General features: G+C 42.6%; 1 protein-coding gene across 2 annotated transcripts in view; it reads left to right on the forward strand.

Moving 5' to 3' along the window:
• Nucleotides 1-19,584, forward strand: part of LOC130276099 (protein SSUH2 homolog) — a 49,411-nt gene that overhangs the window by 5,345 nt on the left and 24,482 nt on the right. For both annotated transcript variants that reach the window (XM_056525000.1, XM_056525001.1), the window contains exons 4-8: nucleotides 1,128-1,200; nucleotides 2,081-2,210; nucleotides 2,423-2,483; nucleotides 3,098-3,222; nucleotides 17,332-17,394. In XM_056525000.1, coding sequence (XP_056380975.1) covers nucleotides 1,128-1,200; nucleotides 2,081-2,210; nucleotides 2,423-2,483; nucleotides 3,098-3,222; nucleotides 17,332-17,394 — 452 coding nt within the window. The remainder of the gene's footprint in view (nucleotides 1-1,127; nucleotides 1,201-2,080; nucleotides 2,211-2,422; nucleotides 2,484-3,097; nucleotides 3,223-17,331; nucleotides 17,395-19,584) is intronic.

The raw sequence follows: 19,584 nt of genomic DNA on the forward strand, positions 1-19,584 counted from the left end.
CCCACTTGAAGAGAACCCTTCACCAAGTAAAACTTTTAACATAGTGTTCTTTATGTAATTTCCAGATACTTTCTCATTCACTTTATTTTAAAATTATTCACAGAACTATGTTAATAATTTTGATTGAAAAAATTGCCACTAGGTGGCGCTGTTCTGATCCATGCTGCAATATATACAGTGAGTTGGGTCTCCTTCCGGCCTGGCAGAAGTCCCCGCTCACTAAAAGCAGGCCGAGCCTCGGTGCAGCGCTGGAGCCCGAAGAAGAATGCTCAGCCTGAGCCTACCTGACTGATAGCTTCTATTCTTCACAGCATTAGTTTTACCTACAGGGAGACAGCAGCAATGAGAGGGCAGAAGCGGCCCCCAGCAGGCTTCAGTGACTTTGCGCCTGCTGGGAAGAGCCCACTTCCTCCTGTCGGCAGCTCAAACTCTGTGAGCAATAATGAAGGTATGATAAGCAGCTTTTTAAAGCTCTGAAAACATTTTTAAGGGCAGGAGGGGTGTTAGGATAGTTAGGGAAGATAGCCTGAGTAAGTTTAGAGTAGTCTATTTGGGGACAGGTACTCTTTAAGCTAAGTTCAGGAGCAGGGACTCCTGTCAAAGGCAAGTCCCTGCTCTCCTATTTTTTTTATTTTTATAATAAATTCAAATCATTATTAAATCATTTTGCTCAACTCTAGTGGTTGGTTTTCAATTTTTTTATTTAATAGGTCAAAACCATGTATTATGGAAAAAAAAATAATATATATACATATTTAAAAAACTTGTTCAAATTCCTCACCTTTTTACAGTAAGATCTCTGCTTGTTTAATGTGAAAATTATTTTGTAATCCTAAAACTGCAACCCTGCTCTAACAGTTATCTGTGGGCTAAACAGTTTAACCTCCAGACTCCATACATTTTATCTGAACTGATATAGTGTAACAAACTATCAGGACAGACAAGAGACTTGTGCAACTGAGGTTAAGCCCAAAGACTGTCTGGACCTGATACATTTGGGAGAGATGTATTGGGTCCATACAGATTTTTAGCTTCTAAATGTTTAACAAGAATCTTCTGAATTGTTCACAGCAAGCAGAGATATTACAAATTCCAATATCTAATATAGAATGTATTTCTGCCCACAGGTAAATTTCTGCCTCCCCCACAACCGGGACCCATCCCTGGCACTGTGCCGACACCTGCAAATACCAGCTGGATGTAAGAGAACTTCTGGTATTATATACTAAATAGGTGATAGGCGATAGAGGAGCTACGACTAATATTCATTTGATCGATTCCTTGACGCAGTGATCGTATACCTGTAGCAAAACTGCAACTCCTAGTGTGGCGAAGTAGTGGGTGAGATGCAGGCTAGATGAGAGTTGTAGTTTTGCAAAAGCTAAAGGTCCACAGTTTGGAGACCTAAGCTGTATTAGGTGAGTGTCCTTTTTTGTATTGAGGCCCAGGGTCTTGTTGGGACATGGGAAATAGAGATTATTGGCATTTGGCCACTCCCTTGGCATCTCTTGTAGAACCATCTCAAAGGGGAGTAAGCTGGGATATATCATTTTCTATGCATATGTTTTTTGTTATAAAAAAAAAAAAAATAGTCCTGGCAGAACTGAACTCTTATACCTAGTACAAGGTCTGGAGAGGGGACCATGGCACAGGAGTTCTTAGGCAGTATTCACACAGTACAAAGTACATGTGTATTTCAAGGCAGTAATGCTTCTAAAATGTGTGTGTGTGTGTGTGTGTTTTCTTAGAGGTGTTCTTTTCATTTGTATGAGTGTTTTGAAGCGTATTGCTATCATGTTGTATTAGAATACAGTCTAATACAATACACAGCCCTTCTTTTATTGCTTATAAAAATTACACGTGTAAAAAAAAGGGATATGAGAACGATTTTATACTTCAAAATGCACCTTTAAATACACAGTGTGAACATAGCCTAAACCACCAAAGAGATCATTCATACCATGCCCCACCTCCTTTATTTGCCATCACACCGTGTACCAGTTTTTCCTGAAATGTTCCTATAATGAATCCTATAATCACATTTAGATCACTGACTGCAGTGGTGTCTCCATATTTGCAGCATCCCTTCTATCTCAGAAGATGAAGCTAGAAATGCGCTGATGGAATACGCCAACGATAAATGCTGCCATGGCTCTACCCCTGCAGAAGAAATGGACTTCCATGAACTCCGACCTTTTAATACATACCGGGTATGGAGATTTCCTAACTCCTTCGTTTAAAGAGAAAGCAACACTGGTTATAGACTGGTTATAGACTGTCCTTTTTTTTTTTTTTTTTTTTTACAATATACTTTGTTTAAATAGCATTTTACTTTGCCTTTAAGTATTACTGCTCATTGTTTTCAGTGAATTAACATTTTACATTTTTTCAGAAAAATGCTAATATGTTGCTTTATTCCTAGTATCGACTTGAGACGTTTACAGAGTCACGGACATGTAAATGGGTGACCTTACCTTACACTGGTCAGTAGTTAGCTTTTTTGCTTGCCTTGTTTTGGGGTTATGGTTTGCATTCTGACAAGAGTTTGCTTTCTTCCCGTTTGCATCGGCTTCCTCTTATTCTTTATAAAAAAAAAAAAAGGTGATTTAAACAAAATGTTTCATGTTCCAACCACTCTATGGCCCCAGATGGTATCATTGTAATGCATCCCCCTCTTGTAGCTGAACAGAAAAATGCTATTTGTTTCATTTAATGTATTGAAAAGATTTTGGTAGGAAGCGCCAGCTCCTTCTGCCACTCCATACTCTAGCCCTGGCTGTGGCATATCACTAAGATACCCACCAGTTGTGAACATGAAAGGGATACAGAGCAGCACTGCTGATTTTTTGCATTCCCATTCACTGTTCTTCCCCTGCATAGACTAGTGGGCAGGGCCACTGTGCAGAGGAAAAATAGGAAGCATTTAGGATTGGTAGGGGTACCCAGATGTCAGACCAACACTGATCATAGAGGGATGACATAAGCTTTATAAAGGGCTGTAAAGCCTCCAGTTATCTGCTTGTATGTCAATTGCATAATTATTAATTATAGTTTAAGATTAATTAATTTTAATTGTCTATTCTGTTATTACTTACAGGTCAGCCTGTAGACTCATCGGTATTTGGAATCCCCCCTCAGCCATGGGATGTACCCATCCAGATCCCAGCTATGTTTAGTGATAAGGAAAAAAAGATGCCTGTTCCTCATACATCTTCCTTAAAGGTAAATATACAAACTTTAGAGATACCAGTTTATGGTTCTTGCATATATTTCAAGATAAGAATATCTCCCCCTTATCACTTGTGTGAGAGCACAGAAAAAAGAGGCCGTTATGGAAGTAGGTTTTGCAAGCTTCTTTTACTGGCTTCTTTTTACATATGTGAACATACCCTAATAGATGTTCATCATTGTTGCTGCTTTCTCTTCCAAGTATTTAGTTTTTATTCACACTTTAAAATAAACACGTGCTGTACACTGGGATTGCGCTTATGTTTGCAGTTTATTCAAAAATGTCTTAAATGCCAAACAGCAGTTTCAAACAGGATACAAACAATATATTCACCTGGTGTCAAAGTCTACGGAACTCCATATGAATTACGGCATTTTCAGAATATATTCACCTGATCTGAGGTCTCTCATTCCCGGCCGTTCCAATTTGCCTTTCCGTAGGGAAAAACTGGATCGCTCACAAGCCTGTGAGCTTCACAAGTCGGGTAACGTTTCAGGAGTGTTACCTCCCTTTCTCAAACCTGACGTCAGTGCACCCATCACCATGTTACATACTAATCAGATCTTGAGAGATTTTACATCTGAAAAATGTAAATAACATTAAAAACAGTTATACATCAATCAAACATAATTCTGTATATTGACCAGAGCGAGACAGTGGCCCTCATTTACTATTGCAAACCCGACATGTTTTGTCGCGCTGTGCGCCAGTTTCGGGCGCATTGCGCCTGAAATTCTGTCTGCGCCAGAATATGTGCCTGAAATTCTGTCTGCGCCAGAATATGTGCCTGAAATTCTGTCTGCGCCTGAATTTGCGCCTGAAATTGCGCCAAAATTGAAAAACCCCAACTAACTCTCCATTTTGCTAAGAAACCCCGAAAAGGGGGTGTGGTCATTGGGTGAAAGGGGGCATGGTCACAGAAAGGGGCGTGTCCCCGACATTTTCAAAAAATCCCAACATTTTTACTAAAGTTTCCACAGAAAATGTGGTGGATTTCAGCTGAGGAAAACCCTAAAGGTCAGAGCATGTGTAAAAAATGCTAAGTGTAGGGAAAGTGAAAACTGTAGGGAAACCTTAGTAAATACCGTGGAAAATAAATAGTAGGGAATTAAAACCAACAAAGAAACCTACACAACACTCTTAGTAAAGAAGGGCCAGTATCTTTCTTTCATTCATACCATTCAGAACAAGCGACTCCATCCGTTGAATCCAATATACCTCACGCTGGTGTAGTTTTCTTTTAACCTGTAGAAAGGTACCTTTATTACTAGCTTTAAGGAACGTTTGACTGGATTCCTAGTTCTTTTTATGAATATCAGACCTGATCACACTGATTTAATTTTACGAAAGATAAATCTAGGTTTTTGTTTAAACAGGGCACCATATCTCATATCTGCCTTTAGTATACTCCAGTACTTATTAATTACTCTACAGACCAGTTTAGCATTCCCGTCATACGTGGACATATAAGTGAATATGTCTCTTCTCCTGTTTAATTCCCCTCTTACTCTTTCTCAGATCTTCCCTAGAAGTATTATCAACTACCTCTCTCACCTCATTTATTTCTGTTCTATCATATCAACGCTGCACAAACTTTTCTATTAACATCTTTTTTTCCCCTTTTTTTCTTATTAATTGTGTCCTACACATTTGTTTAGCTCTTATCAACTGTCCTTTCGGTATCCCTTTGAAAACCTGTGGTGCATGTCCACTAGTCACTTTGGTAGTTTCCAATCTACCTTGATTATTCTTTACTTCCGCATCCAGATAATGTATTACTTTAGGATCACATTCACATGTAAATTGAATTAATGGATGACAACTATTCAATGAGTTGTGGATGAGTGCCCGTCCAAAGGACAAACACGTCATCCACATATCTCAACCATTTTTTTTATGAGAATGCTCAATGGGTGTGTTGGAACATAACCTCTTCAAATTTGTTCATAAAAATGTTAGCTTAACTTGGGCCACAGCGGTCCCCATCGAAGCCCCCTGTTTTTTGAGATAATAATCCTCCCCAAAACCAAAATAATTTTTGTTTAATATCAATTCCAACAGACTAATCAAAAAGCCCTTTTTTGCATCATCCAATGTAACATATTTAATCAATTCTTCCCTGATGGCTGACATACCTTCTTGTGTAGGAATATTAGTATAAAGACTCTTTATGTTAATTTGTGGTAAATTCAGAAATATGGTCTAAAAAATTGTTGGCATCTTTAAGACAATTAGGAAGCTATTTTACTATTTCCTGTAAATAAGACCGCCATGTGGATCTCTTAACATCTGCAGGAAAAACATGTCAGACTCTGCATATTTTCAGTGCCCTCCTCTACACAATCTTTCCATCTATAGGCCCATAAACTGTAATAATGCCTTCCTTGGTGTCCTGCACAGTAAAAGGGCAGGTAGGTAGGTAGCCAGGTAACCCCCTCTTTCCCATAGGTATATGCAGAGTTACACCCCCCCCTTTCCCATAGGTATATGCAGAGTTACACCCCCCTCTCTTTCCCATAGGTATATGCAGAGCTACGCTACACCCCCCCTCTTTCCCATAGGTATATGCAGAGTTACACCCCCCCCCGCTTTCCCTTAGGTATATGCAGAGCTAAACCCCCCATCCCCTCTTCCCCATAGGTATATGCAGAGCTACACCCCCCCTCTTTCCCATAGGTATATGGAGAGCTACACCCCCCCCCCTCTTTCCCATAGGTATATCTAGGGCTGGGCTGTATACCGGTTCATACAGAATACCAAATTTTTGGGGCTGATCGATATGAATTTTCCCCCATACCGCAATACCATTTGGGCCCTTCCCCCTCGGGAATGTATTATCAGCCCAGCGCAGCGCTGTCCCCACATCAGGGAACTAATCCTATGTTACCCGCCAGCACTGTTCTGCTCCCCCAATGAATGATCAGCCCAGCTGGGTACTACTCACATATGTCAAGCACTGCCCTCCTCCTCTTTGTTGGGGGCCGCCGGGCGCTGGTACTCTATACTGTGTGCCAGTGGTCTCCAACCTGCAGACCTCCAGATGTTGCAAAACTACAACCCCCCCCCCCCCACACACACACATGCACCCCCCTTAATTATACCCTCTCCCTCCCCTCCCCCCAGGAGCAGACTGACAACACTCGGGGCCCCCAGACCAAAAAATAGGCAAGGGCCCCTGCTTGGCTCTGCAGCTCATCAATCTTCTGCCACGCTCCTATTCCACCCAAATCCCACACAAAATAAACTAAAATTTATATATGTAAGAAACACTTTAACGTAGGTAAATTTCTATGACCAATAATACTGGTATACAAGGAGTAAATATATACCACCACACAATAACTGGATAATACCTCCATACTGTACTGAATAAAACCACTATACACAGACCAGTATACTATAACGAATCTGTATACAATATAAGTGATTATATACAGGACCATATGGCGGTAGATATCAGCTGTACACAGGATGTATATACCATATAAGTGATTACAGTTACATTTTGGGACTCACAATTACGTCATTTCTGATCAGCGGCGTCCTCTTTCCTTTTCTTCTCCGTTCGGATAAGACCGCCATGTGGATCTCTTAACATCTGCAGGAAAAACATGTCAGACTCTGCATATTTTCAGTGCCCTCCTCTACACAATCTTTCCATCTATAGGCCCATAAACTGTAATAATGCCCTCCTTGGTGTCCTGTACAGTAAAAGGGCAGGTAGGTAGGTAGCCAGGTAACCCCCTATTTCCCATAGGTATATGCAGAATCACCCCCCCCCCTCTTTCCCATAGGTATATGCCGAGTTACACCCCCCCTCTCTTTCCCATAGGTATATGCATAGCTACGCTACACCCCGCCTCTTTCCCATAGGTATATGCAGAGTTACACCCCCCTCTTTCCCATAGGTATATGCAGAGCTAAACCCCCCACCCCCTCTTCCCCATAGGTATATGCAGAGCTACACCCCCCCTCTTTCCCATAGGTATATGGAGAGCTACACCCCCCCCCCCCCCCTCTTTCCCATAGGTATATCTAGGGCTGGGCTGTATACCGGTTCATACAGAATACCAAATTTTTGGGGCTGAACGATATGAATTTTCCCCCATACCGCAATACCGTTTTGGCCCTTCCCCCTCGGGAATGTATTATCAGCCCAGCGCAGCGCTGCCCCCACATCAGGGAACTAATCCTATGTTACCCGCCAGCACTGTTCTGCTCCCCCAATGAATGATCAGCCCAGCTGGGTACTTCTCACATATGTCAAGCACTGCCCTCCTCCTCTTTGTTGGGGGCCGCCGGGCGCTGGTACTCTATACTGTGTGCCAGTGGTCTCCAACCTGCAGACCTCCAGATGTTGCAAAACTACAACTCCCAGCATGCCCGGACAGCCGGCGATGGAACTCTCTGTACGCCAGTGGTCTCCAACCTGCGGACATTCAGTTGTTGCAAAACTACAACACCCAGCATGCTGGGAGTTGTAGTTTTGCAACAGCTGGAGGTCCGCAAGTTTGAGACCACTGCTGTACGCTGTATACCTATGCCCAGGATGCAAAAGATACAGAAAATAAACTTTTAACTCACCCACGTCGGCCGCACGCTGGGGACGGGAACGCCGGACAGTCGTCAGCCTATCACCGGCCAGAGCGATGCCCCGCACCTGCCAGTGATAGGCTGAGCCCACTGTCATGTATGAAGCCGGCTTCTTACATGACAGTGGGCTCAGCCTATCACTGGCAGGGGCGGGGCATCGCTCCGGCCGGTGATAGGCTGACTGCTGTCCTCCCCCTGTCCCCAGCGTGCGTCCGACATTGGGGGAGTTAAAAGTTTATTTTCTGTATCTTTTGCAGCCCGGGCATAGGTATACAGCATACAGCAGTGGTCTCAAACCTGCGAACCTCCAGCTGTTGCAAAACTATAACTCCCAGCATGCCCGGACAGCCAACGGCATGCTGGGAGTTGTAGTTTTGCAACAACTGGAGGTCCGCAGGTTGGAGACCACTGGCGTACAGTGAGTTCCATCGCCGGCCGCCCCCAACAAAGAGGAGGAGGGCAGTGCTTGACATATGTGAGAAGTACCCCGCTGGGCTGATCATTAATTGGGGGGAGCAGAACAGTGCTGGCGGGTCACATGATTTTTTTTTGGGGGCGGGGGAGCCGAACACCGCACGCGGGTCACATGATAGGGGCGGGGGGGGGGGTTGGGGGGGGGGGGCAGAACCGCGCTGGCGGGTCACATGATATTTTTTTTTGGGGGGGGGAATACCGGTATATACCGTGGAACCGCCGTAAGTTAAAAAAATACCGTGATACACATATATGGTCATATCGCCCAGCCCTAGGTATATGCAGAGCACCCCCCCTCCCCCTTCCGTATAGGTATATGCAGAGCACCCCCTCTCCCCCCTTCCCTAAAGGTAAATGCAGAGCACCCCCCTCCCCTATAGGTAAATGCATAGCACCCCCTCTCCCCCCCTTTCCTATAGGTAAATGCAGAGCACCCCCCTCTCCCCCCTTCCCTATAGGTATATGCAGAGCACCCCCTCTCCCCCCCTTCCCTATAGGTATATGCAGAGCACCCCCCCCTCCCCTATAGGTAAATGCAGAGCACCCTCCCCCCCTCTCCCCTATAGGTAAATGCAGAGCACCCCCCCTCTCCCCCCTTCCCTATAGGTAAATGCAGAGCACCCCCCCTCCCTATAGGTAAATGGAGAGCACCCCCCCTCCCTCTTCCCCTTCCCTATAGGTAAATGCAGAGCACCCCCCCTCTTCCCCCCCCCCTCCCTATAGGTAAATGCAGAGAGCACCCCCCCTCTCTCCCCCCTTCCCTATAGGTAAATGCAGAGCACCCTCCCCTTCCCTGTAAAAAAAAAGAAAGCTCACCTGATATCCCACGCAGAGATCTCCTCAGCAGGGCCCTCGTCTTCTCCCCTCCACAGTACAGGCGCCGGATGAGTGACGTCATTGGCACCTGTACTGCGTGCTGCGTGGGTCACGTCTCCTCTGTGTAGCTGCAGATGCGTGTATCGCGCATACAGGAGAAGGCACCGCTGTCTGCTGGGGATCTTAAACGAGCGTCCCGGACCTGAGCAGCGGCGGGTCAGTCTGCCCCTGGCACCCCCCTTGAGAGTGGCACCCGGAGCGGGACGCCCCCCCCCCTTGGTATGCCACTGGGCCCCAGCCATTTTTTGCACTTCTGACCACTGTCACTTTAAGCATTAATAACTCTGGAATGCTTTTACCTTTCATTCTGATTCTGAGATTGTTCTTTTCGTGACATATTCTACTTTATATTAGTGGTAACATTTTGTCGATACCTGCATCATTTCTTGGTGAAAAATTCAAAAATGTTATGAAAAAATATAAAATTTAGAATTTTTTGAACTTTGAATCTCTCTGCTTAGAAGCAAAATGGATATTCCAAATAAATTATATATGGATTCACATATACAATATGTCTACTTTATGTTTGCATCATAAAGTTTACATGTTTTTACTTTTGGAAGACATCAGAGGGCTTCAAAGTATAGCAGCAATTTTCCAATTTTTCACAAAATTTTCAAAATCGAAATTTGTCAGGGACCAGTTAAGTTTTGAAGTGGATTTGAAGGGCCTTCATATTAGAAATTCCACATACATGACCACATTATGAAAACTGCACCCCTCAAAGTATTCAAAATGACATTCAAAAGGTTTGTTAACCCTTTAGGTGTTTCACAGGAATAGCAGCAAATTGAAGGAGAAAATTCATAATCTTCATTTTTACACTGGCATGTTCATGTAGACCCAGTTTTTCCATTTTTACAAGGGGTAAAAAGAGAGAAATCTTCTTAAAATGTGTAACCCAATTTCTCTCGAGTAAGGAAATACCTCATATTTGTATGTCAAGTGTTCGGCAGTTGCAGTAGAGGGCTCAGAACAGAAGGAGCGACAATGGGATTTTGGAGAGTGAGTTTTTCTGAAATGGTTTTTGGGGGGCATGTCACATTTAAGAGGCCCATATGGTGCCAGAACAGCAAAAAACAAACAACCAAAAAAAAACACATGGCATACTATTTTGGAAACTACACCCCTCAAGGAATGTAACAAGGGGTACACCCCACAGGTGTTTGACGACTTTTCATTAAAGTTGGATCTGTAAATGATTTTTTTCCACTAAAATGCTAGTTTTCCGCCAAATTTTACATTTTTACAAGGGGTAATAGGAGAAAATGCCCCCCCAAAATTTGTAACCCCATCTCTTCTGAGTATGGAAATACCCCATGCGTGGACGTCAAGTGCTCTGCTGGCGCACTACAATGCTCAGAAGAGAAGGAGTCACATTTGGCTTTTGGAAAGCAAATTTTGCTGAAAAGGTTTTTGGGGGGCTTGTCGCATTTGGAAGTCCCTTTGGTGCTAGAACAGCAAAAAAACAAAAAACAAACAAACAAACACATGGCATACTATTTTGGAAACTACACCCCTCACAGAATTTAATAAGAGGTGCAGTGAGTATTTACACCCCACTGGCGTTTGACAGATCTTTGGAACAGTGGGCTGTGCAAATGAAAAATTTAATTTTTCATTTTCACGGACCACTGTTCCAAAAATCTGTCAGACACCTGTGGGGTGTAAATTCTCACTGTACCTCTTATTACATAACATTAGGGGTGTAGTTTCCAAAATGGGGTCACATGTGGGGGGGGGGGTCCATTGTTCTGGCACTATGGGGGCTTTGTAAACACACGTGGCCTTCAATTCCGGACAAATTTTCTCCTTAAAAGCCCAATGGCGCTTCTTCTCTTCTGAGCATTGTAGTGCGCCAGCAGAGCACTTTACATGCACATATGGGGTATATTCTTACTCGGAAGAAAAGGGGTTACAAATTTTGGGGGGCTTTTTTTCCTATTTTCCCTTGTGAAAATGAAAAATGTTGGATAACACCAGCATTTTAGTGAAAACATTAATTTTTTCATTTTTCCATCCAAATTTGCAGAATTTTCATTAAACACCTGTGGGGTGTTAAGGATCACTATACCCCTTTTTACATTCCGTGAGGGGTGTAGTTTCCAAAATAGGGTCACATGTGGGTATTTTTGCTTTTATGTCAGAACCGCTGTAAAATCAGCCAGACCCCTGTGCAAATCACCAATTTAGGCCTCAAATGTACATAGTGCAGTCTCACTCCTTATCTTTTTTGTGTGCCCACAGAGCATTTTATGGTTACATATGGTGTATTTACATACTCAGGAGAAATTGCGTTACAAATTTTGGGGGTCTTTTTTTCCCTTTACCGCTTGGGAAAATAAAAAGTATGGGGCAACACCAGCATGTTAGTGTACATTTTTTTATTTTTTTACACTAATGGGCTGGTGTAGCCCCCAACTTTTCATAAGGGGTAAAAGGAGAAAAAAGCCTCCAAAATTTGTAGTGCAATTTCTCCCGAGTACGGAAATACCCCATATGCGGCCCTAAACTGTTTCCTTGAAATTCGACAGGGCTCCGAAGTGAGAGAGCGCCATGCACATTTGAGGACTAAATTAGGGATTGCATCGGGGTGGACATAGGGGTATTCTATGCCAATGATTCCCAAACAAGGTGCCTCCAGCTGTTGATGAACTCCCAGCATGCCTGGACAGTCAGTGGCTGTCCGGAAATGCTGGGAGTTGTTGATTTGCAACAGCTGGAGGCTCCATTTTGGAAACACTGCTGTACAATATGTTTTTCATTTTTATTGGGGGGGACAGTGTAAGGGGGTGTATATGTAGTGTTTTACCCTTTATTATGTGTTAGTGTAGTGTTTTTAGGAGGCAGGGATGGTCAGCTCTCAGGATTCCCAGCACGGCTGTGTACTCCAATATAAGGCAACAAACAGGAAAGGTAGCCAGTGGTGTCGATGAATTCTGTTTATTCGAATCCCATAAAAACCGCATACAAGCGGGATATCAGCCAGCAAACAACAATCAGTAAGCGTGGATGCGTTTGGGGTATACACCCTTCGTCTTAGCACATTATACTCTACTGACAATCAGGTATAAATGGGGGTTTAAAGGGGAAAGGGTGGAGTCAGGACTTAGTCCAAAAATTAACTCTTTCCACTCCCCAATTAAACCAACCCTTACAAACTTATAAGATTGAAGCTGATATATCACAAAACACTGTAGAAAAATAATTTATTTTATGAACCATTTCCGCAAACTGCTGTGTGGGCATGCTAGGAGTTGTAGTTTTGCAAGATCTAGAGGGCCATAGTTTACAGACCACTGTATAGTGGTCTCAAACTGTAGCCCTCCAGATGTTGCTAGGCAACTCACCGTAGGATCCAGGGGGCCGCATTGCCATCCTCTTCTGCCACCACCGATCGTCGCCTCCGCCGCAGCCGATGGATAAGTGGACCTTCGGCGCCGGTCCTCCTCGGTTTCCCCATTCTTCCTCGCCTATTGTAATTTAAAAATAATTTTGAGCCACACTATTTAGTTCACTGTCTGTTGAAGCACCATTAAACATATCAAGATCACTTTTTACCTCTCTTTGTCACATCTGGTATTGTCTCTTTTCTTCTGCCCAGGTGTATACCCTATCAAGTTGATAATCCTTTGTACCTTTTACAGCAGAGGTGAAAGAAATGTTGAGTAAAAAAAAATTCCCTGGGTCCCAGTACTGTATCTACTGCCCCCAGTACTGTATCTACTGCCAAAGGTGACAAAGGATATGAGTCGTCCCCTATCGTATCCGGACTCAATCCTATATCCTGTGGATGGTTATTTACAGGAAATAGTAAAAAAGCTCCCTAATTGTCTTAAAGATACCAACAAATTGTTAGACCATATTTCTGAACTTGCCACAAATTAACATTTGTTGTTATGTACATTAGACAAAGAGTCTTTATACTAATATTCCTACCCAATAAGGTATGTCAGCCATCAGGAATTGATTGAAGATTTTACATTGGATAATGAAAAATTGGCTTTTTTATTAGTCTGTTGGAATTGATATTAAACAAAAATTATTTTTGTTTTGGGGAGGATTATTATCTCCAAAAACAGGGTACTTCGATGGGGTCCACTTTGGTTCCAAGTTCAGCTAACATTTTTATGAAAGAAGTTATGTTCCAACACACCCATTGGGCATTCACATAAAAAAATGGTTGAGATATGGGGATGACGTGTTTGTCCGTTAGAGTATTTGAATGGTTGTCATGTGCTAGTTCTATTTACATGTGAATGAGATTCTAAAGTAATACCTTATGGATGTGGAAATACATAATAATCAAGGTAGATTGGATACTACATTGTATGTTAAACAAAGTGACAGGAATAATTTACTACACAAGAAAAGTGGACATGCACCACAGGTTTTGTGCAACGTGAATATGATTGAACAGAATTAAATGAGGTGAGAGAGGTAGTTGATAATACTTCTTGGAAAGATCTGAGAAAGAGGAAGAAGGGAATGAAACAGGAGAAGAGAGACATATTCATTTATATGCCCACATGCTAAACTGGTCCGTAGAGTAATTAATAAGTACTGGAGTAAACTGAAGGAAGATACGAGATATGGTGCCCTGTTTAAATAAAAACCTAGATTTATCTATCGGTCAAATAAATCAGTGGCTAACTATGTGATCAGGTCTGATATTTGTAAAACGAAGGCAAAGTTTCCTTAAAGGGGTACTCCGGTGAAAAACTTTTTTTTAAATCAACTGGTGCCAGAAAGTTAAACAGATTTGTAAATTACTTCTATTAAAAAATCTTAATCCTTCCTGTACTTATTAGCTGCTGAATACTACAGCGGAAATTCTTTTCTTTTTGAAACACAGAGCTGTCTGCTGACATCATGAGCACAGTGCTCTCTGCTGACATCTCTGTCCATTTTAGGAACTGTCCAGAACAGCATATGTTTGCTATGGGGATTTCCTTTTACTCTGGACAGTTCCTAAAATGGACAGAGATGTCAGCAGAGAGCACTGTGCTCGTGATGTCAGCAGACAGCTCTGTGTTTCAAACGGAAAATTATTTCCACTGTAGTATTCAGCAGCTAATAAGTACAGGAAGGATTAAGATTTTTTAATGGAAGTAATTTACAAATCTGTTTAACTTTCTGGCACCAGTTGATTTAAAAAAATAAAGTTTTTCACCGGAGTACCCCTTTAAGGCTAGAAATAAAGGTACCTTTGCATGTAGAGCTTGCTAAAATTGCAATAGCATAATCAAGGGGGATTCGATTTTACATCCCAGAAAAGGTATGAAAATTCCCATAAAGGGCTGGTTTACATGTTTTACGAAACACGTGGTATACCTGTTAATATGCTAGTGCGGGGTGGTATATATTGGGTAAACATCTAGGTCCATTAAAATTAGATTGAACGAACATAGACGCTCAATCAGGAATTATGTGAAGAAACCATAAAAAGGCAATGTAGAGGAAAATAATGAGGGATATGAAGAAACAAGTTTGGCTAGACATTTTGTAGAAAAGGGACATCAAATATGTGAATTGAGGTGGATGGTCCTTGAGGACATTCATGGACAAGGACAGGAACAGGTTAAAAGAAAACAACACCAGCGTGAGGTATTTTGGATTCAACGGATGGAGTTGCTTGCTCCGAATGGTATCAATGAAAGCTTACATTTTAGGGTATTCTTATGAAAAGAGATACTGGCCCAGATTTATCAAACTGTGTGAGAGAAAAAGTGGAGGGATATTCCCACAGCCACCAATCACAGCTCAGCTAACGAGCTCTGGTAAAAGGAAAGCTGAGCTGTGATTGGTCGTTGTGGGAAAATCACTCCACTTTTTCTCTCACACAGTTTGATAAATCTGGGCCACTGTCTCGTTCTGGTTAATATACAGAATCATGTTTGCTTAAAGTATAACTGTTTTAAATGTAATTTTAAATTTTCAGATGTAAAATCTTGTGAAATCAGATTAGTAGGTAACATGGTGATGGGAGTCAGGTTTGAGAAAGGGAGGTAACACTCCTGAAACGTTACCTGACTTGTGGAGCTCACAGGCTTGTGAGCGATCCAGTTTTACCCAATGGAAAGGCAAATTGGAACGGCCGGGAATGAGAGACCTCAGATGAGGTGAATAAATTCTGAAAATGCGGTAATTCCTATGGACTTTCGTAGACTTTGACACTGAGTGAATATATTGTTTGTATCCTGTTTGAAACTGCTGAATGGCATTTAAGAAATTTTTGGACAAACTACAAACATAAATGCAATCTCAGTGTATCTGTTTACAGTATTTTGAAGTGTGAACTGGTACTTATGCTGGAGTAGTGGAGCCTCCAGTTAGACACGTGAGAGTTACTAATTCAGCAGTCTGAACATTATTGTGTATATTGAGATTTAGTTTTTGTACACTGTAAAATAATGACAAACTGTGTCTCGTTTGTTGGGCAGATGTCGTAGATCCTCTTTCTTGCACTTTACTGTCTTTTGAACAATTAGCTTCCCGATGGGATCTCCCTCCCTCTGAAAGGACCCACTATCTGCAGCTTCACCACTACTTGTCCTCTAAGCAGAGGTCTTTGGTTGTATCTCTACCCTCGAGCTTTGAGCGACTCTGTCGGAGTGGACTTCTCTCTGATATCTACTCGGTTTTTCTTGTCTCCCCAGATGGTGTGATGCCATCGCACCGTTATATGCAATGGTGGGAGGAGGCCCTCAATACCTCAATTTCCCTCCCTCAGTGGCGGGTGGTTTGGAAATGTGCTTCTAAGCTTCTAAGGCATCTATTTGTACGGCTTACAAGGAGACTTAATATAAGATGTTAATGGGATGGTAACACACTCCTGTATTACTTAAAGGACATCTGCAGCAAAAAAAAAAAAAAATATCCCCTAGCCCCAGGATAGGGTATAAGTGTTTGATCGCATGGGGGGGGGGGGGGGGAACTGCTGGGATTGCTGCTCTATGTGAACAGCTAATGCGTGTAGCCCCCTCCATGCCCACTCCCCATACAGTTCTATGGGAGAGGCAGGGAGGAAGGGTTTGTTGTTTGTTACAACTGTATGGGTAGGGGGCACGGAGGGGGCTACGTTGGTTGTTGCTGCAGATGTTCTCCCATGGAGGAGGAGTTTTGGCCATGACATCACGCTGCGGCCAGCACGCCTCCTGCACCGGAGAGTCGGGGCTTCGTTTGGGATATCCCGGGTGGGTGGGGGGTCCTAGCGTTCTTAACCCCCCCCCCCCACCCCGCGATCAAACACTTATCCCCTATCCTTTGGATAGGGGATAAGTTGTTTTTTGCAGCAGCCGTCCTTTATTAAGCTGAATCCTATGATCCGTCCTCAGTGCTGCCATTGTGGAGTGGGCTTGGGTTCAGTGTTTCACATATTCTGCTCATGTCCACTTATTGCGGGCTACTGGAGGATAGTGCAGCAATTCCTTTCTGTAGTTTTGGGTGTGTCTGTTCCCCTTGATCCCTTGACCTACCTCTTACACCTTTCTTACCGGGCCCTATCAAGGAAGCCATTCAAACTTTTTATGCATATAACCCTGGCTGCAAATACTCTTATTGCGAAGAACCAGAAATGCACTCTTCCTCCCTCTGAGGATGACCAAATTGCCCATGTCCGTGATATCCGGTCTCAGGAGTCTCTTACGGTCTCTTTGAATGACACAGTGCCTTTGTTCCTTTCAGTCTGGGAACCATGGGACCACTATACCGATCGGCAACCCCCATGAACTTGTTTCTCTCTACTTTATCTACCTTTCCTTCTTCCTGCTGTCTTTTCTCCCTGTAATTTGTCCTTGTTGTCTTGTGTACTTGTTTTTTGGTTTGTTCGTGGGGATTCCCCCCGGATTGTCCTATTGTCTGTTATTAGTTTTTGGCCCTTCCCCTCCCCCTTCCTTCCCTTGTTTTGATTGTCTTACCCAGGCGCTTGATTATCTTACTAAAGTTTGGCTTCGGCTTTGTGAGAGGTGGGTGTGGAATGGGTAATACCACTGCTCTTTCTCATGTATAATGTTTATTATGTCACCTGTCTCTTGCCTATTTGGCTTTTGGATACCTTTGCAGTGTTTTGCCTTATTGTTTTTCTTTTCATGTAACGTGAAAATACTTAAATAAAAATTTACAGTTGAAGGAAAAAAAATGATAAACTTTTATTTCAGGCTTGTCCTCAGTGTCTAGGAATCTGCAGAACAGTGTGTAAAAAATGTCACGGAACATGTCGGGTAAGTGCTATGTATATAAACCACATGACTGGGATATAGAGGCCATAGGGACAAGAGTGGGATTTAAAGGGTTACCTACCCTGCGTGATGGGCACCTGCAGTTGAGTGCAACAAGGAATAATTTTTCTACTCTAGTAATCAAATGAACCAATTCCCAAATCAGATTAACACCTCTGTAAAAGTTTTTCCATGTGAAACTATGGCCTCCAGTTTGACCTGAACATTTCAGCACATTCAAAGGCAGAATACATAGTATTCATTATGCCCAGACTGCCATCTCCATTCGGCCCTCACCGCCATGACTTTTTCCAGCTACATTTTGCCTCTGCATGGTTTTGCCTTTGAGACATATTTGACTCCCCTTTAACCCTTTAACGATGCAGGACGTATATTTACGTCCTGCGCCGGCTCCCGCGATATGAAGCGGGGTCGCGCTGTGACCCCGCATCACATCGTGTCGGTCCCGGCGCTCATCAACGGCCGAGACCCGTGGCTAATACCACACATCGCCGATCGTGGCGATGTGTGGTATTAACCCTTTAGGAGCGGCGGTCAAAGCTGACCGCCGCTTCTAAAGCGAAAGTGAAAGTATCCCGGCTAGTCAGTCGGGCTGTTCGGGACCAACGCGGTGAAATCGCGGCATCCCGAACAGCTTGCAGGACACCGGGAGGGCACTTACCTGCCTCCTCAGTGTCCGATCAACGAATGACTGCTCCGTGCCTGAGATCCAGGCAGGAGCAGTCAAGCATCGATAACACTGATCACAGGCGTGTTAATACACGCCTGTGATCAATATGAGAAATCAGTGTGTGCAGTGTTATAGGTCCCTATGGGACCTATAACACTGCAAAAAAAAAGTAAAAAAAAAGTGTTAATAAAGATCATTTAACCCCTTCCCTAATAAAAGTTTGAATCACCCCCCTTTTCCCATAAAAAAAAATAAAACAGTGTAAATAAAAATAAACATATGTGGTATTGCCGCGTGCATAAATGTCCGAACTATAAAAATATATCATTAATTAAACCGCATGGTCAATGGCGTACGCGTAAAAAAATTCCAAAGTCCAAAAAAGCGTATTTTGGTCACTTTTTATACCATTAAAAAATGAATAAAAAGTGATCAAAAAGTCAGATCAAAACAAAAATCCTACCGATAAAAACTTCAGATCACGGCGCAAAAAATGAGCCCTCATACCACCCTGTAAGTGGAAAAATAAAAAAGTTATAGGGGTCAGAAGAAGACATTTTTAAACGTATAAATTTTCCTGCATGTAGTTATGATTTTTTCCAGAAGTACGACAAAATCAAACTTACATAAGTAGGGTATCATTTTAACCGTATGGACCTACAGAATAATGATAATGTGTCATTCTTACCGAAATATGCACTGCGTACAAACGGAAGCCCCCAAAAGTTACAAAATGGCGTTTTTTCTTCAATTTTGTCGCACAATGATTTTTTTTCCCGTTTCGTCGTGAATTTTTGGTAAAATTACTGATGTCACTGCAAAGTAGAATTGGTGACACAAAAAATAAGCCATAATATGGATTTTTAGGTGGAAAATTGAAAGGGTTATGATTTTTAAAAGGTAAGGAGGAAAAAACGAAAGTGCAAAAACGGAAAAACCCTGAGTCCTTAAGGGGTTAATAACAAGATCCTCAGCCCAGTTCCTCATAGTGCCACATATGGTGTCCCTAAAAACAACAGTTACACATATTGTGCCTTCTGAAAACTAAAGTCCCATACTCTGTCCCCCGAAATATATGCTATTCACTAGGCCCCCTGGTAAATATTATATGCTGTGCTACCAAAAATAAGTAATGCATACTGTGCCCAATAAAATTAATTACAATATACAATGTGCCTCTATTATTAATAATAATATACCTTTTGGCGAATACATTATAGTATGTAATTATAGTAAACACAGTGCCACCTTATAATTTATTATAATACACATTGTACCCCTAGAAATTAATTACATTACACATCAAGCCCTGTGACATTATTTAAAACACACTGTACAACTGCTATTAATTATAACACAGAGGGCCTCATTTACTAAGCTGAAACCAACCAGTTTTTGTCTGGTTATTTTGGCGCAGAGTGTCTGCGACATGTCTGCACCAGTGTGCGACAGTGTGCGCCTGCAGAATCCGACAAACCTGACATTGCACTGTGAAAAGTCGA

The sequence above is a fragment of the Hyla sarda genome, chromosome 6, assembly GCF_029499605.1.
Source record: "Hyla sarda isolate aHylSar1 chromosome 6, aHylSar1.hap1, whole genome shotgun sequence".
Classification (NCBI taxonomy): domain Eukaryota; kingdom Metazoa; phylum Chordata; class Amphibia; order Anura; family Hylidae; genus Hyla; species Hyla sarda.